The following is a 24,623-nucleotide window of genomic DNA, read 5'->3' on the forward strand; positions in this document are numbered from 1 at the left end:
TAAACTAATAGCAGGCGATATACATGTACATGCATGCATGCACTGCATCGATGTTGCGATTTCATTATGATCTTAAATATTGTTTGATGATGTTTTGGATTTTTTTAATAGATAAGATAAACGAGATGTTCTAATTACTGACGTCCAAGTGTATGGAGAGCGAGGTGCTCATGTTACACTATGTTCGACTTTTAATCATACATATACACAGTCACAAAGAGGCAAAATCATCAGGATGGGTAATTGGCGAAGCTTAACAACATCCGAAAATATAACCAATGGTCATTCATCCACGAGAATAGTACTCCAGGTTATGTTACATACAAACAAAGAAACTACAAGAAGTGGCGTTGGCTTACAATGTATGCCTGAAAGAGACACAATGGTTGAAGACAGAATCAGAAGACAATTAATGAATATCTTAATATTTAAGGGTGTGATATCGTTAAAAAAAATACATGCTCAGCAAGCAAAGAAACATACTAAAACAACAGAGGCAGATAAGAAGATTCCAACATAAAAAGTCTACACTATCTAAGGAGACTGAAACACCTTACTATAAGAAAAAAAACGCTTTTGCTTTATATTTCTATAGTTATAGTCAAACAGTCGCTTAAATGAAAACTGCATTCATATGTAGTATCCGACATTCTATATTAACCATTCAGAAAAATCTTGCATCAGTGTATTCATAAGTTACAATTGCAAAAATGAAATTGTTTGTCTATCAAAATTGTACATAGTTATTTAACTGAATGTTACTTGATTTGTTGCATCATAATATATGAAAATATTTATACATATATTTAATTGATTTTTTTTATACATGTTTATTTGTCAAATGTACCAACAACGATTTGAGCCATTGAGAAAATATAAATAGCCTGTGATAACATTGCAAACATTTAAGCTCTCTCAATCCATCGGTATATGTGCCCGTCGTTGAGAGGCACAGGGTCTTTGCTTATGAATTAAGTTGATAAGCCTTTTCTCGACATGTCATCCGTAACAGGTTTTCTTATTTATGATACGCGATTGTCATTTACGTCTTTTAAAACAAAACGTTGTATGAAGATTAAAAAAGTGCGTAAATTGAATATGTCTAACTTTATACTGAATGAATAAAATTAAAAATTATGAATATAAAGTAAAAGTTGTAAATGTAAATAAATTCATGTCAACACATACAAAATCAAACAGCTGTTTCAGTTTTAATCAGCCCAGTGGATTTCAATTAACACGTGTAACACACTGTCTAGCGTTCTATGTTGACGGGTTAACCATGCAAAAATATAAACTATACATTAACGGTATATTACAGTACAGTCATGGTACGCTACCCAGGGTACAAAACAAATCGATCTGCGTCATTCGAAACGCTCAACTGTTATTATTTCTCTTGTGCGTTTGTCTACAAGGACTTATATGTGTTTCAATTAAACTATTTTTCTGTTAGAATGAAATGAATTATTTATTGATATATCGGTAAACACAAAGCTAATGAATGTTTTATTGCACAGCTGGCTTTATTTATAAGCAGTGTTTATGTAAACATAGACATGGATATTATATGATCTGCAACACTTTGTGTAATTGGAACGTTAACGCAATGTATTTCTAACATGATGTGTTGAAAGAAATAGAAATGACAGACCAGAACGTTACGTTACGGGTATTATACCTGACTATTGTAATCATCGCATTATTTGTTACTTTGGGGGTAATCAGTGCCCTTCATGAGCATGGGTTTCAAGATGTCCAGTACCCGTTCTATACTTCAAAAACTTATGTAAGTAGACATTGAAGATAATTCTTAAATATGCTTTTATCAGTCAATCGTGAACTTTTCTTAACTTGCCTGTTGAAGGATAAAAATTGATTTTATCAACAACAAAAAATGCATGTGCTTGTTTTCTTGGTTTATCATCAATAATGTCTAAAAAATTCTCTATAACTGTCCATTGATTGCACAGCGCAGTTGATTGAATGCAACATCGTGATATATATTTAAGTATAAATCATATCTAGTAGTTTACGCTTATCAAGAAAAGCTTTACAAATATTTACATGTTTATAAAACTTATCGATTTAGCTTTACGTTTAATTTCAAGTTCATTGCTTGCTTTGTGTGAAAAGTGATACTTAAATAAGATAAATACCTGTATAAAGATATCTGCATAAACGTGTACGTAGATTTTTATTGCGTGTATTTCAAAACCTGTTTATGGATGCATATTTGCGTTTTTTTGTGAGTTTTCTTACAATATTTCACATAAAGTAAGACTTTTCACTGAAAATGCAACTTAATATCTGTGTTTCATATTTATTTGTTTAAGTACATATCTTTATGAAAAATCATTTTAAAGTTCATATACAGAAAAATCATTTTTATTGTATAACCTGAAATCATAAAAGGGATTCCACTGTGGTTATTTTTTGACATGACGTGACTTAAAATTATTTCGATCAAACCTTTTCCAGAATAATTATTCTAATCACAAAGAATGATCCAAAATTGAAAAAAGCGTTTCAACGCTTTTCACTCAAGTTAGGCTATGAATAGCACACAAAATACACTTAGCAATTTATTTCAACGCTTTTCACTCAAGTTAGGCTATGAATAGCACACAAAATACAATAAGCATTTTATTTCCAAGTATATTTCTTATTGTTTTTTTTTCCATATCTTTCTGATCTTAAGTGTTTCACTTGATCAATGTAAAACATCCAAAGTTGTGTTTTATGTCTTTGGACCTCAGTGGAGTTCCTATTATTCAATTGTTTATAGAAAAGTGTTCGTAGTCAAGTTCGAAGCAAAACAGCTAAATGCTTCTTATTTTACGTTACAAAATTGAGCCTCGGCATGACAAAACCCATATTATGGGTTTGCGATCAGCATGGATCCAGACCAGCCTGCGCATCCGCGCAGTCTGATCTGGATCCATGCTGTTCGCTTACAAACCCTATAACAAATAAGAAATTGATAGCGAACAGCATGGATCCTGATTAGACTGCGCGGATGCGCAGGCTGGTCTGGATCCATGCTGGTCGCAAACCCATTATGTTGGTTTTGTCGTGACGCGGCTCATATATATTTCAGGACTCCAGACGTCGACGAGATATTACGAATTCCCCGGTAAAATTAAACGTTACAGGACCGAAACACTACCGTCTACCTAAAGATGTTATCTTGGACGGCCTGTCTAATATAAATTTAACAAGGGTATTTTGGTTGTAAGTAAAGTAATGACATTAGTTCATTGTTAGCTCATTATTAGTTCATTATATATAAAAAGTAACATGTATCCTATGTTTGACAATGTATGCTTGACATTTTTTTTTTCAAAACATGGCGTGGGAATTAAGATGACGTTATTTCAATGTAAAAGAAATTACCGTTTAAAGAAATATGGATACCATCATAACCAGACATTAAGTCAAAATATTAAGTTAAAGCAAAAATGCAAGTTAGGCTTCTTGCTTTTGTAATATTACTGAATTTGTCAAGAATAAAATCTACATATTTTTTTTAACTTTAACAACATCTCTTCATTGTCTATCTTCTATATAATTATATATACAATCGGATCTAAATGTCCTATACTTCCATACATTTTCTTGCGTGTAATTCATTGCGTTTGACTTGCAGTTATATAAATACAGTACAGATTGGATGCAAGAACATAACGAGTTTATCATCACATCACGATGGGCAAAAGATATGCCAGGACAAACTAAAACATTCTGAAAATAATTGTTTAGTATATTCCATTGCGTAAGTAAATTATGCTATACATATATATATATATCACAGCAAAGATAAATGCAATACTATATCATTATATATTTTTTGACTCGTTATACCAAAAGGTGATGTTTATATTGCAAATAACTTTTTACAAACGGTCATATTATTTGTCAAAAGATTTAAAACGAATTTATAATACTGCCAACCCTTTATTTTAGTGAAAAGCAAATGAAATTACTTCATAAAACGACGCCTGCAGTCGTGTATATATACTATGTAAAAGTCACGTTTTTCCAATGAAATACGGCGTTAACTACAAACGTCGAAAATGCTTCTTTTCTCGCAGGATTCTTTTTTTTTTTTTTTTTTGAAATCTTAAAACGACCATGACAGTCCCCTTATATGTGCACAAGGGTTAAAGGTCGTTCAGTTAGATGACCGGGCGCGGCTTATAAGCTGTCGCTTCCGAGGGATCACACTTAATCTAGATTTTTTATACTTCACAACAGCAGGTGTTAAGTGTATGGTGGCAGCTGCAAAAAGTTGACCGGTTCTTCACTTCAGTGTTGCTAAATTTTCTGGTCCTACGGGATCACTGATGCCAACACTTTTAAGCATTGAAAATTGAGTACCGGTCAAGTCGGTGCTAGGGGGCGTGAGGGATGTTGCGCTTTATCAGTATCCATCAAGTACAGACTCAATCAAACCGAGTCTGGAATTTTCATTTAAATTTGTTGTGATAAGTATTTCCGAGGGATCAACTTTGTCCAGATTTTTATACAGAAAAACATTCGTCATCATTTTCTTAAAATGATATAATGCCAATTCAAGTGCAAATGGTCAGTGTTAAGTTGCATTTGCCATAATCGGGAAACATTTTATTTAACTATGAAAATATTATCAATTAACCACGTTACAAACGAAAAATTTTATGAATATTGTTCAACATATAACTTTTAATTCTTGAAAAAGCTCGTGGCAGTATTTTTGTGATATAGGTACATGTAGTTCTTATATTATCATAAACATTTTTCATTATCAGTTATTATAATTTATAATAGTCAACCTCTTGAAATATATAAATATATAACTAATTTAACTCAACATGACAGGGGTAAGCATAATGCCACTTCAAATACTTTCTGTGTACACATTTATTTATGCTAGGAACATTGCAATAAAGCTTACAGGTCATGCAAGAACGAATTCTTAAATAAACATTTTATTTTTAAAAAAACAAGGTCAATGAAGCTTATAACTTTTTTGCATGTACAAAATTAAAATATTGCACTTTATATTGACATTTTCTATGGGAATTGCGTATTTTCCAGGGACAATTTCAACTTTGAATTTGAATCTCATGTAAAGAAAGAATATAATTGCGATGTTCATGCAATGTTTAGTCCTAGGTAAGTGTTTAATGTAAATATTTTTCATTGAAAACTATCCAATCAAACAACTTGTAATACTATGACGGACATAAAGTGTATTTTAGCGCAATTTTACGTAAAACCGTTACAATAATAAAAATCCAAGTGTTGGGCCACACATTTGGAAGTTTTAATACAGGAAATGAATATTATGACGCATCTGAAACGAATATTGATTTGGCATTATATTCAAAACATCATAATTATTTGGCGTTACATTCAAAACATAATATGGTTCAATATTGATGTTTATTGCAATTATTGTAAATTCCTCATATTTGCATTCTTACATGTCTTGAGAGAAATAAAGATTCTATTACCATGTTATGTTATCAAAAGTAAAAATGTTAACTGATTAAATATGTCAATGTTTATATGAAATATAAATGTGTCCAAGTTTTGTTTGTGTTTTTGTTGTTTCTTTATATATATTTATATTCCATAGTTTGTATTTTTATTCAGATTTATAATATCAATCTATAAGAACCAAAATCTAGTGAATATTTTTTTGTAAGTCTTTGTGAGGAGTAGTCTAAACTCATTATATATAAGTTTAATGTTAATGTTTACGTTTCTAACTAAAAATCAGATGACGCAGTATAAACAAATCTGTTGTTTCTTAATTACATTTATATAATATATCAATAGTATGTGATGATAAATCGATTTTAAACTATTTAGCGCATGCTGCTTTTTTTGCTTACATTCTGCTCACTGACGTCGTTTATATGATAGACTAACCCTACAACCAGCATGGAACCAGGCCGTCATGCCCGTCTGACTTAACGCCATACTGTTAGCTACACGATTTAAATATCGTGAAAATAAATCTTTCATCTATTATTTTTTTAGTTTTGGATTAGAATCCGGACATATCAATATAATTTAGTGGTATAAAATCAATTCTACATTGTCATCTTCAGGCAATGTCCCTGATCAAATGACCCAAGTGGCTTCAGTTCGTTGGAGCACTCATGCAAACGTTTAATGTATTGAAGAAAAATCGCCTTCATTAATAAGATACTAGTATGTCATTAATAATTGAAAAATTAACAAATCCGGTCATTTATATTATTTGATTTTGATAAAGATTAAAGAGTTTAAAGTAGACATTTTTCAATAAGTGCGATCATGTTCTAGATCTAATTTATAATTCAATATTTCCAGACTTAAACACGAAGACAAAGATAGCGAGCAGATAAATAAAGATTCGTCACATGACAACGATATCAAATTCCCAAAAGGTATAACAATTCATCGCCTTGAACTAACAGAAAAAAGTTTTGACAACGAAGAAAAAAAAAGCAATAAAATGTTCATCCTGATCCGGAAGGTCTTCCCTAAGCCAAACGTAGGTGTATACTCAAGTTCTTGTTTATATGAAGCATTGTATTAACCGGGCAATAGATTAGTTTTGATTTTTGTTGTGATTCTTTTGAAATACATATATACAGATATAAATTTCTACAGCCCTATATAAAATATCTGTTAAAAGGTCTGTGGTTAACAGTAGTTTATCAGAAACACACTACATTATCTAAAATCCTTTCGCATGAACAATTGTGCATTTACAAGAGCCATTTCTAAAATCTATAAGAATTAACAGTGACATTATTACTACTTTGTATAATAGAATAATATATGTAAATACTTAAAGATGGATTAAAAATAATTAAGAAACTAAACTCAAACTAAATTATGATAAACAAAATAACGTAAAAAGAACTGAATCATATAAAATTCCTAAAACTGGAATACTCGTTTGACTTGCAAGTAGAAGGTTCTGTAAATGGGACATGTATGCCCGTCTTATAGACTCGACAGAGTTGATATATCGCATTCCTTAGCAGAGGGTTTGTGAAGATAGACATCTTGTGTGTGTGTGTGTGTGTGTGTGTGTGCGTGCGTGCGTTGGTGCGTGCGTGCGTGCGCGCGTGTTTTATTGTGAGAGTTTTCCTTGTATATGATAAGACTTGCGGTATTTAATGGCCAATTATAATTGTGCTGTGTGCTTGTTCCTCCAATTATTTTCATTCCAATTATAGTGAATTCTTCATTTTGATGAAACCATTGTTACCGAAAATATATTGTTTTCTTTCAGGAAATTATAGACATTTTAAAGATGGATCTAGATGGTGAAGAGTGGAAAATCATCCCGAGATTAATCGACTCCGGACTATTAAAGAAAGTTAGACAATTATTAATTGAAATACATTTCGGTTGGGGAGAGGTACCAAAGTCGGAGAATTTAAAAATGTTTAGACAATTATATGTGGAAGGCTTTAGGCTGCTCTCATGTAAACATAAGATGACTTCAGACTCAATAGAAAAATTTCCCAATTTGACAATCACTAACGTGAATGAATTAACATTTATGAATGCAAGGCTAAGACGCAAAGATTTTCAATGGTAAATTTTTAGAAATGAATTTACGTTCAGGCAAGGATTCTAAACGACGAATAACTAACGCTCATAAATTACCATATAGAAAAAACATTTAAGGCTCAGACGCAAATATTTTTACCTGTGAACAAGTTACCTGAATGAATTAGCTAATGTTAATAAATTTAGTCTATCTGAGACGAAAAGATTTTTAACTATGAATAATGAAAGGGAATAAATTTATGTTTACTCAAGGATTATTAACGCCGAACAACTAACGTTCAGGAAATATCATTCATAAGTTTAAGACTTAGGCGCCAAAATAACCATTCCATCTGCGAACAACTTGAGACGCAATGATTTTCAATAGCAGACAGAATATAACTATGTATAATGTTGTCTTAATCATATTTTGGCGTACGATCTTGTTTATAATATATGCATGACGTTAAAGTGCCTTTCAGTTAAACTGTGCCATATTGTTAATGTCTTTCAAATAAAAGTAAAAACAACACATGATATTTTCTTTTTACCCTTCTTTGTAAGGATTATATTCACACAAGTAAGAGAGATCCCTCGAGAGCGAATTAAAAATATATTGTTGACTCAGTTTGATAATAAGTGGTGTTATGTCAAACTGCAAACCTTTTAACATTTACGATATTTTAACGCCTTACAATTTACAATGATAATAATGAGGCTTAAGATGACTTTGTAGATACGACTAATGATTTGGGGTCAACCTATTTCATGCATATGTAACTATTATGTTATATTTTCTTTACTTTGTGATGAAGTCATATTAATTCAAGGTAATTTTATTTTGAAAGCTATCAACAAATTATGGGCACTATTATTTTTCATTTCCTTACATCAGGATTTTCATATGCATTTGATTATATTCAGTTACATTCGTCTTGCGATTTTTAAACAAGATTTTTTTTTAAGCTGACAGATCTGTCACAAATACAATTGCTGAATTTTGTACAATCAATAGAAAAACGGAAAATTTACCATTTTATTAATCCTGTTATAAAACATGCATTGATATACCCCTGACGTCATTATACCCCATTCTAGATTTTTTCGCAGCATCAATTTGTTTTCTCTTTGTCTTGTAAACAAGCCCGGAAACAATCTGCATTACACGATTATGTATCAATTTTCATCATTTTAGATATATCAGTAACAAATCAATATTTTGAAAGTGTTTAATGCCTTTTCCAATTACAGATTTGATATACATAACTTTGCATGTTGCCCTAGTGTGTACCCTGAAACATGAACATGATGTGAATTAAGAGCAAATTGAAAATAACAATGACATATAAATTAATAACATGTGAAAAATGAAATTTATTTTAAGAAAAAAAAAACATTTGATGATTTATGTTAAGGAAAAAAAAGTCAAATCCACATAGCAGATCTCATCACAATACTAATGAACAATTCATAAACTATTAATTATAATCAGAACAAAAAAATAAAACATACATGTTTAATGGATAATTTCAAACAAAGTAATTAGTCAATACAAATTTTTCCTTGACAGGGAATACATGTGTTTTGGTAAACCATCAAAAGAATTCATTAATATTGATGAGAATATTTTACGAAATCAAATAAGGATGTAAATAAATGCAGGTTTACTACCCACGGTTGAGCATTTAGCTAGCTCTTCCATCTTACAATACTTTTAGGTCAGCACGTGAAAGACTACACTAATAAGAATGATAGAGTACGAATGTAAAATGAGTTAATAAAGCGTCAATATGGTCATTTTTAGTACAGAAAAGAAAAATAAATTCTATATTTTTAACCATTAAAAATTCCAGAAAACATTACTTGCAAATGAAATACTTTTTGAAAGGGGACTAATCTTAAAAAATTGAATTGCCCAAAATTTAAAAGATAACATTTTTCCCCCCTAATATCACGTTCTTTTAACTCAGAAATGACTTCAAGAACACAAGAACTTGACAATTTGACGTTTAAATTCAAAGAAATTCTGGAAACGCTTAGAAACATTGTGACTTTCAAACACATAGCTAATTGGAAAGCAGTTTCTACGTATATGAAACCATAATATTTTAACGATTTTCATTATATGAAAATGGAGTAAATAAGTCAACATTAAGACAAAATATGACTAATTAAATATTCCTTAAAACAACTATGGAATATATGTGCAACATAAATAATGATTTAGTGACATTGTTTGATGTGAAGAATGTCCACCAGGAGGCGTTTACCTGTAATATAAATTATATACTTGTTTCATTCATCTTAACATATTTAGGCGTTTAACTATTTTTTGAGTGTGATATAGATCTGCAATATATACTGGCCAGTTAGTTCTTAAAGTATGAAAATCGATTGTTTACTTTTAAATTCGTTATTTAATGCACTATAATTTATTTTAAATGAATTTTCATTAAAAGTTTGAGAGGCTACACAATTTTACTATAGCGCTATTGCCTCATTACGTCATAATTCATTGAAGCAAGGAATCAAATATACTACACAGATTGCATATATACAAAAGATATGATTCAAAGAGTTCATCAGTAATGGCAGTTTCATTAAAGTTATGTAATAACTATTATAATCAGCCCACTTACCATTCAAGTTTAATCTTCCTAGTGTATGCAATCCTGTCACCACAGCATGCAGCTAGAGCTGGTGTGTACGACTCCGTACCACAGCAATACGTTTCTTCTCCATACCGTCTGTCATGCAATTTACCATCACAACATATTTCAAGCGTAGGATCGTAAGCCTTGGTTGCACAACATTTCGTTCTGTCGCTCCCGCATGGATTGACTTTTCCGCCACAGCAAATCTCTCTGTTACTGTCATAAGCTTGTCTCTCGCAGCAGCATTCGGCAGATGGGTATGGCTTTGGAACGATTTGTCCATCGCAGCATGTGTAACGCCTAGAGTCATATGCCTTACTGTAGCAACATTGAGTATAAATACCTGCGACAGCATCTTCTAGGTTTCCATTGCAACAGCATACTTTCTCCCTGGCGTCGTATGCATCTCCAAAGCAACAACGACCGTAAGGTTCCTTAATTGTTCCATTATTGATAAATCCATTGCAACACGTGTGTGTATTTGGGTTATATCTTCTGCGGTTGCATTCTTTTTGGATTGTAGAAACTTTTCCGTTTTCACAGAGTTGCTTGGCTGGATCGTAAGCTTTGGTCGCGCAGCATGCTGTACTTGCACCATTTTTGTTCAGTTTGTTGACTTTACCATTGCAGCACAACTGTTTGTTTGGATCAAACGATTTTTTCCCGCAGCAAACCGATGAGTCTCGTCGTCCAGCCTTTGCCATTTTATTCACCTTACCATCGCAACAAATCTGTTTGGTGAAGTCAAATACTCGAGTACCACAACAGCAAGATTGCCCAGGTTTCTTCTTGTTAATTTTATCATCACAACAATGATTTTTCTTCGGGCTATAAGATTTTTCGCCGCAACATTTCGTCTCAAATCCATTAAGCCTAGGATTTATTTTGTCATTACAGCAAATGCTTTTCTTGGGATCAAATATATTTGGACCGCAACAGGATACTTCGTTATTGGGGCGGTCGTAATATTTTTCTTCACAACATATACCCTTGTCAACATCAAATTGCTTAGCTCCACAACAACATGATCTAAGGAAGAAATAAAGATAGCAATTACAGCAAGCGTTATCATAACAATATTTTTCTTAACTGAATTGAATTGGTTTACAAAATGATATGAAATAGCTGTAAATTCAGTGAAATAAAGATGAAAATAAAATCAATTTTGGCCATAAGGCTTTACATGGAAGACCTGTTATCATTGTCTTTTTACATGTTCCTATGTGTTATATAAACGACCTTAACAATGGCGAATATAATGATAATTATACTGTAACATATCAAACAAGAATCATATTTAAAGGTTGAGCACCAAACAATAAGCAATATTACCTCTCTTCAAATTCTTTCCTCTGAATCTTACCGTCACAGCAAAGTTGTGTAGCAGGGTCATATTTAGGTGATATTTTATTTTTCTCACATTCATCACATCTAGAATCGTAGCTTACACCATTGCAGCATTCTGTGGCAGGTCCAAAACTCGGCTGTACAGTCATCATGCCACAGCATACCTGAGAATGGTTGACGAAAACATAATGTTATAATAGCATTGCCTATCCAAATACGTAATATATTGTCAAAACAGAATTACAAAAGGTCAAGCTAAAAAGGAATAATAATAAGGTTACACCAACACTTAAATATTAAACATAAAAGGTCAACGTGAAAAAAAAGCTTGAAGGCGAGTATAAACTTTTAAGTCAGGTAATATAACGATGTGCAAAAATAACTTTTACATAGCATTTTTATCCAGACAATATATTAATTTTGTCAGAGTTGAGGCTTCTCAAAATATGATTTAGATGAAAACGCTGACTTATTTTTCTGGTCATATATATATTAAACGCAAAGTACCAAATATTTCTCAATGTGATGCTATTAAAGTTACAAAATAACTTAATATTACCTCAGTTCTCGAGTCGTACGTGTCATTGTGGCAACATTTTGTGAATTTTCCTGCCACCAATGGTAAGATCTGGTTACCACAACACAAATGTGTTCTTTTGTCGTATGCCCATTTACAGCAACATTCTGTAAAGTCGCCTGCATATCTGTTAAATATTTTCAAAAGAGGTAGATTTATTGAAAGTACTTAAACACTTTGTAGTTAAGTATCATCAGATTGTCATGAATCATAAATTTCTTCTTCAAAATTTTCTAAATTAAAAAAAGGGAAAGAAAAACGAAACATATAGTTCTGCCATATCGTGTCTTCGTATCTACGCCCCTTAAATATGATAAACAAGATCAATAAAGAAATGCGGCGAAGTCGAAAACACGAATACGCGATAATATACTTATTGTAACTTCGTCTTCGACTTTTGAGGGCGACGGCACGAAGGCATGATATATTTTAGTTTATTTTAGTAGGCGAAATATCGATATTTTAATAGGCAAATCCATGAGATCTTTTTCTGCAGAATTATCGTATCGGCGTATACATATCTTCGTATCGGCGCCCTATATTTGTCGTGTCGTAGTGTCTTTGCCACAAAATGCCAAAATAATTGGCCAATTTTCGTCGGTGGCTAAGACACGAAATAGCAGAAGTCAGCCCCCATAACTGGCTAACCATAACACCTAAGAAATAAAACAAGGAGCTATTATACTGACTTTGATACGAGATTATCTTCCTCACAACAGATGAAACAATTTGGATCATATGCCACTGTTCCACAGCAAAGTGTTTTGTCACCGGCCATCTTTTTGCCAGGGACACCATCACAGCAGATTTCGTAGCGTTCGTCAATTGTTGTATTGCCACACGGCGCTATAAAATAGTTATTCAAATTAAAATGCATCTTTTTTTAAAACGTTTCATATTGCTCTTCCTCAAAAATGTATTTCGTTTTCATTGTGAAAATAGTATGACATTGGTGATTTGAAATCAATTTGAAATCAAGCTGTTTAGCTGATTTACTAATTAAAAGTGCAGTTTGTTAAACACAGTATTTAGGGATTTCGTAAAGTTTCCAACAGTTTCTTTTTATAATTGTGTCAACAAAAGCAAATGTTTAAAATATGTTAATGATTGCCGTCACACTGTGTTAATGAGAATGTTAACTTATAGACAGTGTTCATTTCCCGTTTTATTTATTTCAATTTACGCATAAAATCGAATCATATACAAGTGCGAAATATAGATCCATGATTTATATTTTGATAAGAACAATGAGGGATATTTAAATGAATACTTACTGCCACATCTGTCTTCTGGTTTTTCTGAAAGGATAAATTTAGATACATGCAGCAAAGAAGACAAAACTTTGAAACTAAATGATGCTTTATTATATAAGAATAATATTTAAAGGTATGAACTGTATACTGATAAATGATAAATGCTGTTCACATGTAAATGTGTACTTACAAGTTTATTTCGTACATTTTGAATTATGACTTGCATCAATGCTAGAACTTTCAGCCTTTACTTTGCCATTATTTGAGAGTTTGGGTATGATTTTTAATCAACGGAACTATTGATATTTTACAACCATGTTCACTTTAAATCAAACAACGGTTCAACTTCATGACAAAATATTTACTTTAGGATATTTATAAGGGAAGTAATGGATAGAAACTTGCAAGCATGTTAATATATCAGCATTACACATTTCAATTTGCTCTTAAGATGTCGGTAAATTTGAATATAATGTATAGAAAATATACGCAACTTTATTATTCATTAAGAACTTACGTGGACAAACACTTTTTGCAAGATCGTTAAATATTCTATTCTTAATAGCTTCAAGTTCCTCAAAGTTGCTTAATGTTATGGCATTTTCTTCAACAGGTGGACTTGCAATAGCTTTTAATTCATAGGCGTCTTTCAAACCAATACCAAGAGCTATGATTGTAATGCCTGTAAGAAGTATAAATATAATTAAAAAATATATTTCTCTCAATAAAAATATTCTTTCATAGTATCCTCGTAACTGTCCTCATATTTATATTTTAAATTCATTGACATTACATATACAAATTTGTTAATAAGTAAAAGTTAAGAAAAATGTCAATGAAACTTTAAAATCTTTATTTCTGTAACAATAATAATATCTTTCACTAAATAAGGTTTAAAGAAAAGAGGAAATTAGGGGTACTGGAAATTAAATATTATTATGTAACATATCACGGAATAACCATTAAAAAGGCTGCTTCATGAAGTCAATATTTTACTAACAGGCTTCCTTCTGAAAAAAATGAAAGAAAAAAACCAAACATTTACGTAATTAAATATCAAAACTATTGATATAAAAGAGAGTAAATGCAAATTGTGTTACATGCCTTGTGCCTTAGCAATTTCTGCTTGTTTCTTAGTTGCATCAGGTTCGTCTGATTCGCCATCGGTAATGAGTAAGCAGAAGTTAGGTGCGATAGGTCTATCACCAGATTTAGGTACGAACATCTCTCTCATTGCTTTTATGGCGCCAGCGGTATTTGTGCTACCTGATTAAGAAGACAAAATGCATACATTAAATGTGTAAGTTTATCATTCGTGTTTAGACAAAGCAAAATGTAATAACTTAGAGACATAAATATTTTCTAAATATCACTGAGATAATGACAAGTCATTATTGTATCTTTTTGTTTCTTAGATTCTAACTGCTGCTATTCAGTATGTTCCACGATGAGGTCCAAAGAAAATGTTCAGAACACGTGACTTGTTCAAAACACATATTCAGGTAAGATTTATGATTATCTACGTTATAGTAAATCACTTCATTATATATCAAAGTAATCACTATGAAATGAATGTAACTATTATGCCTTTATTACACTGACAAAGTGTTTTATTATAACACATATTTCATTCACTTAATCTAGAATTAAAGACGACAATAACATAACAAATTGTTTATTCATGTTATAAAATAAAACCTTTTACCTCTAATGTAAGGTAGATTATCTACGGCAGCAAACAGGTCATCCTTGTTGAAATATTTATTTAAATTAAATTCCAAAGTTGTGTTATGTCTGTAGGTCAGTAGCCCAAATCTACAAAACATACATTTGATTTCAATCGTTTTCATGTTAAAGAATAAAAATAAAATTACTGTCAGGCCGGGATATTAATAACAGCGCATCTACACAATAATGTTGAAAATCTTAGAATTATTCCGTATCTGCACAAAACAGGCTTAAACATAAGCTAATCAGGTTCGGTTCAAGCTGATTGTGGTTTAAATTAATTAGGCTTTAAAGACGGGGTTTCATTACATATTCTAATTCATCTGCGTTATCCTGCTTAACGGGCTTTTGCGTGTGCTTGCTTAGAATATGTCTTGGTCTTTAATTGTTCAATGCTAACATAGATGATTGTGTATTTCTGATGAGTGGCGACATGTCTGAGTTGTTAACGCAAGGCTCGCTTTCCGGCAGTTCAAACCTCGTTGCGGCGAACCTTTGTTTCCTTGGGAAAACTAACTTTACACTAATTGCTCAGTACTGATTGGTTCAAGGAACGGATCGGAGTGTATGTCTGTAAGCTATTATCTTCGTAGTAAGTTCCTACACAATCGAACTAATATACATTCTGTATAAATCACTTTCTGTAAAATCTAAAGAATTTAGAAAGAAATAAGATTGGTTAAAAATGTCATGGAATGTCAAATATCATAATAGTTTTCTATGTGAATAGTAAAAATATAATATGATAGGTTCTTTAACGAACCTTACATCCGGAATTTTAGAACTGTTGATCATTGATTCTACAAACACCTCCATTTTCCTCCAGTTTTTGTCTCCTACACTTTCGGACGAATCCAGTACAATCACAATATCAATAATGTTACTTGCACACTCTGGAACAATCAAATAACGCTGATATTGTAGTTGATTATATATATTTATACACAGAGAAATCACTCAATTCATTCATCACCATTTTAAATTTAAGGAGTTAAGACTTTTGACATGTTTTAAGCCTAGCCAGTTGACAGAAATATATTCTACCATTGCGACCAGCTTAAAGCCATGATAAGGCGGCACATCTATGCGTCTGATCATGATCTGCACAGTTCGTTATTCAGTAGGATTTTTTTTATTTCTTCCCTAAAATTGACAAACAGTTTTTACAGATTAAAAGATAGTAGTTCATTTAAGATATTTAGCTTGGTAATGTTCAAAATAAACAATACACATTTCAGTTATCGATTTGCTTTAGATGCTAACACGAATTGTTAGTTCTTGATATTGCAACAATCATCGTCCCTTGACCTATGCTTTTTCTAACAAACTATTGTAATCATATTTTGGATGGAGTATAATTATTAAGAGAGTAGCGTATCATCTCAAAAATTACCACAACATGTTTTATCATCTCCTGGTTTTCTGTCTTTAATTTTATTGTCGCAACAAATTTGATCAAGGGGATCAAACGCTTTTTTTCCACAGCAACAGGAATTATCGCTGAAAATTTCTTGGATAACGCCGTCACAACAACGCTGGAATATCAAATGGTGCTCATATTAATCAGTACCTTGCTGGAACCGGAAGAGATTAGCTTTTGCCACCAGTAAAGAGCCAAGTCAGCCTGCACATCCTCGCAAGCTGACAAGAAATGAAGATTTTTCCAAAAATAAAAGAAAGTCGAGTCCATTCAAGAAATTCAGAAGATTTAAGGTAACAATATAGCAATATAAGGCATATATAAGTTCATAACTGTCACTATAGCGAGAAACAACCATGAGGCGTTAAAGCGTTTATCAATTTGACACTGTGACAGTTTCAAAAGGAATAGAAGTGTAGCCGTTGATAACGTTTGAAATATATTCTGATAGAGCGTAAAATACTTAACTTTTCATTTCATAGATTACGTTCGATAAGTTATATGTCTGATAAATTCACTCCATTAGTCACAATAGGTGTAGACGAGGGAATAAAAACTTGTGTTTCTTAAAAATTAATATTATTTTGAACTTTATTATGTTAAAGATACGTCGATTTGTAAAGACTGTCAATTTGTTAAGACTTCGGTATAAAAAAAATCCGGTTCTTAGACAATTAAGACATTTTATAATGTTATTTATAGTGGATAACATGGTTGAGAAACTGTCATATAATAGAGAAAAAAGGAATCCCTAAAGAAAGCCCAAAACGGCAAAATTGAATATGTTGCCTTAGATATATTGCAAAGTCATGCTATTCTTTAAATCGACAGCTTGGTGTGAAAGAGTCGTTATTCCTTCTTTATGTATTACGAGTTAAAACCCTTTCGCACCAAGCCCTCGAAGTGATAATATACCTGGTAACGGCAGTCATAAAGTGGATCCAGGCAATTGTAGCATCGGGTATCGTAGCTGATGGTCCTATTTAATTCTCTAATTGTGCAGCAAGCACCTGCCTTACCATCATCTCCGTAATTCTGGTATATAGCCCCATCACAACACAATTCCTGTTTTAATATGTACACAAAAAAAATACATTTTAAAGTGTCCAAACAAGCAACAAATATGAATGTTAAGATATTGCCCAATCGCAGCGCAATGTACAAAAATTAAAGGAAGCATCGCCAGAATATGTCTAACTAGAAGGGTTTTTGTCACAAAAACATATGTCTCCCAAAACTATGTAATGTCACTCATGTGAAGTTTCATTGAAATCCCACCAGCAGCGTGACTTCTGAAAACACCTAGATTTTTTTCTATTTATAGCTCTAACGGCCATTTAATGTAGAGATACAGAACATGCCGGCGATATGCACAACTCCGTATGGTAATGATCACTCATGTGCAGTTTCATTGAAATCCCAGCAGTAGCTTGACCTGTGAAACTAGGAATAGTACTTATCACTCCTGTAACGTTTTGCTGAAATCCCACCAATGTGAAGGCCACCGTGACTTTTCTTTTTTTAGCTCTGGTGGCCATTTTGTGCAGCGAAGCGGAACATGCCGGTGATGTCCAAAACTAGGGATGGTACTAATCACTCCTGTAAAGTTTGGTTAAAATTCCACCAGGAGTTTGACCTATGAAAGCCAGACAAGTTTTTTTGTTTATAGCACTGGCGGCAAGTATGTGCAGCAAAGCGGAACGTGCCGGTGATGTGCTCAACAAGGGATGGTACTGATCGTACCTGTAATGTTTGGTTGATGTTTTTTTTCTTTTTTTTAGCTCTGGCGGCATTTTTGTGCAGCAAACGAAACATGTCGGGGATGTGCACAAATAGGATGGTACTGATCACTCCTATAAATTTTGGTTGAAATCCCACCAGTAGTTTGACCTGTGAAGGCCAGGCAAGATTTTTCTAATTTTTGCTCTGGCAGCCATTCTGTGCAGCAAAGCGGAACGTGTCGGTGAAGTGCACATCTAGGGATGGTACTGATCACTCCTATAAAGTTTGGTTGAAATCCCACCAGTAGTTTGACTTGTGAAAGCCGGACGAGCTTAGTAGGGACAGACGGACAGACAGAGGCGTAGGCAAAAACAATATGTCTCCCAAAAATTTTAGGAGACATAATTAAATATAAAACCCTGACGCAGTTAATTTTTGCACATAGCCGATCACAACAAATTCCATATTTTATTATATGCATTAAATAATTCTCAAAAGTTTAGAGATGTTTGAATGAATGTTCAGAAAAAAAATAACTTAACTCAAATTATTCTAAAAATCTATCTTGCAATAAATATGTTTAGCTGTATGTATTTCGCTTTGAAATTTTTCTTTATTGGTTTTATTGGCATGAGACTTTCCAACATGTAACAATTCCCATTGTCTTATATAAAATATGAATGTATATTTGAAAAAACACTGACAGCTTTGAAAGGGGATTGAAACAGAAATATAATTAGAGCCAATTATTTCCAAACGTTTCTGTTGAAATTTTAAGAACAGATTACTAACGCTACATTGTTGAATTCACTGCAATGTAACATATATCTGTTTAACTGCATGATTAATTATATTTAGAATTCCTGGAAACTGCTATGGGCCAGTTGTACAAATTTACCTTTTCTGACAATATCGACATTTATTTTAAAGTCAAATACCTTAATGGGATCATATGATGCCATTCCACAACATTCGGTTGAAGTTTTACTGGCCTTCTGTATAACCTTCTCACCATAGCAACAGATAGCATCAGCTGGGTTATAGGCTTCGTCGTCACAACATTGTGGATCTTTGCCACTTGGTTTTGTATTGACCTGTACAATAAGATGGGTAAGGTGTATTAAACAGCAGATATTTTGTTATTTTGACCTGTATAAATAAAGAAATATGTAACGAATGACTCAACTTTTCCTGAAATTGACCTGTTTAAATAGCAAATTATGTACCAAAAGGCAAAGATTTTCCGTATTGACAGAGAAATATCTTCAACAGAGCAGGTTTTTCTAATATTGACCTGTAAAATTATAGAAATATGTATCATTCGTTCGCTTCATCTGACAGGGAGATGTTATTTTATTTGGAATAAAATCAAAACAATTCAGTTACAGAATTCTATTTACAAACATAACATTTTCGTTGAATAGCATATTTATAATCATTGCAGAAATGGTTTATAAGAATACCAACAAATTGAAAACAGACAAATACTGGCAGAACTTCAATATAGACTAGCAAAGAACAAGCATATTAATTTTCAAAAAGAGATTAAGGAAACAATTGCAAAAAAATAGAAATACATTATTTTATATCTAAAATCAAGATGGCCTGTTATTTACTTGGTTCTTTAAGATTATAAAAACTAAAATATTTAATTATGAAGATGAAATGCATTTTAATATATTGCTTAAGAGATGTAACACAATACATGTCCTCTATCAACTTACTCAGTTATGCCAAATTTAAATTGTTTGTACTTTCTGAATTATTTAATTTCTAATACCTTTCCAGCGCAGCACATTTCATTCTTCATGTTGTACACAAACTCCTCACCACAACAAGCGTCTGTCCTCTTATTATAACTCTTCTGGTCGCAACATTCTGTGTTATCAACAGAACCACCCATGATTGGCTGTGGCATATCGTTACAACATACCTGTGATAGTGGGTCATACACTGTGTCACCGCATGGTACTGAAAACAACATTCATGTTTTATATTAACCTTATTATCTTTTTATATATTTATGCAGTATTTGTTTTTCAAAAACAAAAGAAAATCATAAGTATACCAGCTCCTCCTTGTACCATTCTGTTAAGACGTATCAACAGGAATTCATGTGCTGTAACATGTGACAAGTGTCAAGGATTGCATTATATTAAATCTGGAAACACAGGTATGATCTGTTTTTCAATTGAATAACACTATTAGCCCGATTGTTCTTTATTTTAAAAATTAAAAATTAATAACTACAAAATATATGTACTCAATAAACAAAATTAATTTAAAGAAATAACAATAAATGACTTCAGAAAAAAATATACTATAAGCCTAACTTACAGCCACATCTCTCCTTTGGTCTTTCTGGAAAACAAAAAATATAGAGAGAAAATATAGAGAGACATATAAGTTCAAACAAGAACCATTAAATCATTTTTATGTAGACATAAATATTATAGTAAAGAGGTTTCTTTTCCCTCTTTTCAGACTTAAAGGATCAAATTTCTTTTGATAAATTAAAAAATATCGTATTTTTATAAATTATTCCGTTCAAAAATTATTTTGTTTAATTATAACTGTATAAATATCTCAGAAAGTTCCTATAACAAATAACAAATGACAGAATAATATGACAAACCACACAAACCACACACAAATTATTACAAAAGTATGACATACATCAAGTATACATACATGACCAAACAACAAAGACTAAAACAACGATAGAAAAACAATGGAACATACGTGGGCATACACTCTTGGCAAGATCGCTGAATATCCTCTTTTTAATCTTATCGAGCTCAGTGAATGTTTTAAGACTTATGGCATTTTGTTCTGATGGAGGGCTCACAACAGCGTTCAATTCTTTGTCGTCTTTGAGACCAACACCAAGTCCGATAATTTGAACACCTGAATACCACAACAATGATAGATTCATTTTTGATGCATAAGCCTTATAATTATGCATGTAGCTTTTTGTAGTTTTATTTATACAGTATGCCATAATAAAACATAGAGTATATAAACTTAGCGTAGGTTCAATACTGAATTTCTTCAACAAGATGAATAAAGCTATATCATGCGAGTCTTTAGCGAGCAAAATATCATTTAATTCAACGAGTCCACTGAATTCAGTAATAAACCTACACGAATATAATATTCTATTTATCACGCACCCAACATAAAGAATGTTTAAAGTGCAAAAGACTTATTTTTCAATGATGCGCACATAGTGTAAGGCTAACATTTAGCGCGTCCTGACGTTATTAACGTAACTGACGTCACGTTTAAATATACTACTCAAAATTTGCTCAGGATCACTTTTTCTACAGTGCGTTACTTTTGTGTATTTGTAATAAATGTGAAAATTGATTAAAAGGAATTAAATATAATTAGTTAGGAATTGATTTTTTTTAAATAATGACAAGGAAGTGTTCCTTGACGTTTGCTTGTTGCGGAAAGAGTTTGTTGGACGAAAATCAACATTTTGGAGATTACATAGTGGAATAAAAAAATCTTGCAAATCAGGAAATGGTTGGCGTAGGGTGTTTAATACCGAGTATGGTGTCCGCGGGCATTAATTGCGGTCTTGCATCACCGCCGCTTGCTGCTGATGAGCCTGCGGACTTTGTGATAAGGAATCTGGGCCTATTCCTCTATGATTGCATGTCTTAGCTCCTGAACTGTTGTTGGTTGGACGTGACGTATATCCCAAGCATGCTCAATTGCATTTAAATCCGGGAACCTCACTGGCCAATACATGTGGACTATAGTTGCCTCCTCAAGATATCGGTTTTGTGATTTGTAATGTGCGCTCTGTGTGCACGGGCGTTATCATCCATAAGAATGAAATCAGGACCGACTGCGCAAGCGTCGTGCATACATGGACGTCTAAGATTTCATTGACGTACCTTACTGCCATCACTGTACCGTTTTCAATGATATATAGGTCCGTTTTCCCCTGAGCGCTTATTCTCGCCCACACAATGACTGAATCCACGCCAAAACGGTCGTGTTCTGCGACGCATGCTGGCGCTATGCGTTCATTTTGACTTCTCCAAACCATCGCCCGTCTGTCTGTCTGTCCGTGAAGTCTACACAAAACCTTGACTCATCAGTGAAGAGGACCGGGTCCAATCAGTAACTGTCCATGAGACATGAGTCTGCGTCCATTGAAAACGCTCTTGAATATGGCGTTGTGTCAAAGGAATGTGAATTGTTCGCCTCCCTGACCTCAAACCAGCATAATGCAACCTGTTTCAAACAGTTTGTGTGCTTACACGCACACCAGTTGCATTCTTGAAGTCGTTACTTAAGGTCGTAGCGTTCGAGAACCGTTGGCGCCTGGTCTGTAGGACAATAAATCGGTTGAGTCGTTGAACGTTCCCGACATCCGACGTGGCCCTGCAAGACATTTCCAGTCATTTGGAATCGGTTCCACATCCTGGAGACAACGTTCTGGATACCCAAATGACATGGGCAACGTGCCTTTGTGAAAGGCCAGCCTCCAACATTCCAATACCCTTGTTCATCTCATTTTCAAATAGACGACGTCTAACCTGTCGATTTGTCATAGTTTGTTTATTTCGAACACAGTTGAGAAGTCTTGCTACTTGAACACGTTTAAGTGAAAGCATATGGCCATAAAACACCAAATTTCCATGGGTATGCTATGAGGTCCCGGTACATGTGTATCGTTAGCGGAAATATGATTTTAATATGATGATAATAGGACTGAAATATGAAATGTCAAAAAGGTGATCCGTGGCAAATTTTGAGTTGTATATATGCATGGCCAAGCAATAACATTTTTACGGAGTCGCAAAATCGGCACAGGTATCTGATAAAAATGAAAAGTGAAACCAATTAGAAAGTGAAAATATATTAATGAAGTGACTTAAATGTTTGTACATCACTGAAGTCATGTAAATTTTCTTTAAAAACCATTTTATAAGAGTCTACTTTCAAAAAGATAAGTTTAACCATTTGTTAACCATAAAAAGATTTAAGTAATTATGGTGATTTAAACAAAATTCCACGGGTATTGGATTTTAGAATCGGGGTTCAATTATGAGAACGTTTAACAAAATTTGCATAGGTGTTGAATAAAATAACAGACTGTTATTCAGCTATATGTATGCATATCATTTTTACGTAATCCCACATGAAGTTTCATTGTTGTTTATTATGAATATATCTTGTTTTAAAGTGACATTATGCTCACATTTTTATCGTCAGGTGGAGCTGAATTGACTATTTCAAAAGACTGATTTTTATAAAGGTGACTGACCGACAGTTGATATTGGAAAATGTTAAGGATAATATATAAGTCTGCCTAAAATATCAAAGACTGCCCAACTCTTTTTATAAATTTAACGCTACGAGTAAATTCCGATGGATCTTTGAGGCACGTGAGTAATGTATCGTTCAAGCGATGTTAATAATAAAACTGAAATATATTGGTATAATAAAACTTTAAGCTCATATGGCGACTTCAACACTTTTGCTGGTGTAAGAAAACATCAAATTTGATACCTACAGCGGTAAAGGTGTTCATTTTGAGATACCTACCTTGTGCTTTAAGCAAATCAGCTTGTTCAACGGTGTAAATAGGTTCATCAGACTGTCCGTCAGTAATCAACAACACAAAGTCCGGTGCGATCGGCCTATCACCCCTTACAGGAATCAACATATCCTCTCTTACAACCTGTAAAGCTAACCCTGTGTTGGTACTTCCTATAAGTAAAACAAATATCAAGTTTTAAGAAGCGGAAAAAAACAACAACAAAAAACAACAACAAGTTTTTGTTACAATACAAAATATCTAAAATATCGACATAATAATTTGACCACAGTGACGGCCGAGTGGAATCTCATTCTGTTCTTTTCAGGGTACGTTCACACCGGATACACTACAAGTTATTCTTATAATGTGACACGATGGGGTAAAACATTATTGTGTTTTTGTCGTGGCTTTTAAGGGAATAAGCATTATATACATCAACATCATTATTATTCGTGGGGAAGTCATTTTCGTGGTTTTCGTAGATAGGTCAATCCACAAATTTAAGATCCAAAGAAATTTTATTACGTCTGCTGTAAGATTATTTATCATCATATTATTAACATGTAAGTTTTTTGGGGAAAAACAATTCCTCAAATTTAAGAACCCACGAAAATGTTCTTTGTGACAAAACCACGAAATTTTATGCCCACGAAATGAAGTGAATTCAAAGTAATTGACATTGTCTTACGACAGTCAGTAGCTGAGGCCTTAAACTAATAAATACTTAATGCTTTATTTGGATTATGGAATTAGGTAAAATATAGCCAGGACGTGAAACTATAAATTTCAGCATTTGACCGATGGAACAGAATGCGTA

The 24,623-nt window shown here is 32.8% G+C and overlaps 2 protein-coding genes across 2 annotated transcripts in view; one reads left to right on the top strand and one right to left on the bottom strand.

The window, feature by feature from the left end:
• The first annotated feature begins 1,331 nt into the window (after window positions 1–1,331).
• On the top strand, window positions 1,332–8,074 carry LOC132718456 (probable methyltransferase-like protein 24). The gene is made up of 6 exons (XM_060702153.1): window positions 1,332–1,789; window positions 3,101–3,234; window positions 3,650–3,775; window positions 5,080–5,157; window positions 6,346–6,529; window positions 7,280–8,074. Exons 1-6 carry the CDS (start codon window positions 1,646–1,648, stop codon window positions 7,589–7,591), a joined length of 978 nt encoding a protein of 325 aa, XP_060558136.1. The 5' UTR covers window positions 1,332–1,645; the 3' UTR covers window positions 7,592–8,074.
• A 556-nt stretch (window positions 8,075–8,630) lies between these two features.
• The window catches only part of LOC132718458 (uncharacterized), a 43,380-nt gene continuing 27,387 nt past the window's right edge, over window positions 8,631–24,623 (bottom strand). Inside the window, exons 23-39 of the mRNA XM_060702156.1 lie at window positions 23,812–23,976; window positions 20,986–21,150; window positions 20,581–20,604; window positions 20,024–20,214; window positions 19,182–19,337; window positions 17,437–17,586; window positions 16,495–16,636; window positions 15,865–15,994; window positions 15,079–15,188; window positions 14,478–14,639; window positions 13,891–14,055; window positions 13,395–13,418; window positions 12,810–12,966; window positions 12,103–12,247; window positions 11,529–11,707; window positions 10,182–11,225; window positions 8,631–9,812 (exon numbers count right to left, since the gene is read on the bottom strand). Of these exons, the coding sequence (XP_060558139.1) occupies window positions 9,809–9,812; window positions 10,182–11,225; window positions 11,529–11,707; window positions 12,103–12,247; window positions 12,810–12,966; window positions 13,395–13,418; window positions 13,891–14,055; window positions 14,478–14,639; window positions 15,079–15,188; window positions 15,865–15,994; window positions 16,495–16,636; window positions 17,437–17,586; window positions 19,182–19,337; window positions 20,024–20,214; window positions 20,581–20,604; window positions 20,986–21,150; window positions 23,812–23,976 (3,113 nt within the window). The 3' untranslated portion in view covers window positions 8,631–9,808. The remainder of the gene's footprint in view (window positions 9,813–10,181; window positions 11,226–11,528; window positions 11,708–12,102; window positions 12,248–12,809; window positions 12,967–13,394; window positions 13,419–13,890; window positions 14,056–14,477; window positions 14,640–15,078; window positions 15,189–15,864; window positions 15,995–16,494; window positions 16,637–17,436; window positions 17,587–19,181; window positions 19,338–20,023; window positions 20,215–20,580; window positions 20,605–20,985; window positions 21,151–23,811; window positions 23,977–24,623) is intronic.

The sequence above is a fragment of the Ruditapes philippinarum genome, unplaced genomic scaffold, assembly GCF_026571515.1.
Source record: "Ruditapes philippinarum isolate M1 unplaced genomic scaffold, ASM2657151v2 ctg1244_1_1_1_1, whole genome shotgun sequence".
In the NCBI taxonomy this organism is placed as follows: domain Eukaryota; kingdom Metazoa; phylum Mollusca; class Bivalvia; order Venerida; family Veneridae; genus Ruditapes; species Ruditapes philippinarum.

Coding starts and splice junctions, on each gene's coding strand:
- LOC132718456 (XM_060702153.1), top strand. CDS start 1,646: ATGACAGACCAGAACGTTACGTTACGGGTATTATACCTGACTATTGTA. Junction 5,158..6,345: donor CATGCAATGTTTAGTCCTAG/GTAAGTGTTTAA, acceptor CAATATTTCCAG/ACTTAAACACGAAGACAAAG. Junction 6,530..7,279: donor AGGTCTTCCCTAAGCCAAAC/GTAGGTGTATAC, acceptor GTTTTCTTTCAG/GAAATTATAGACATTTTAAA.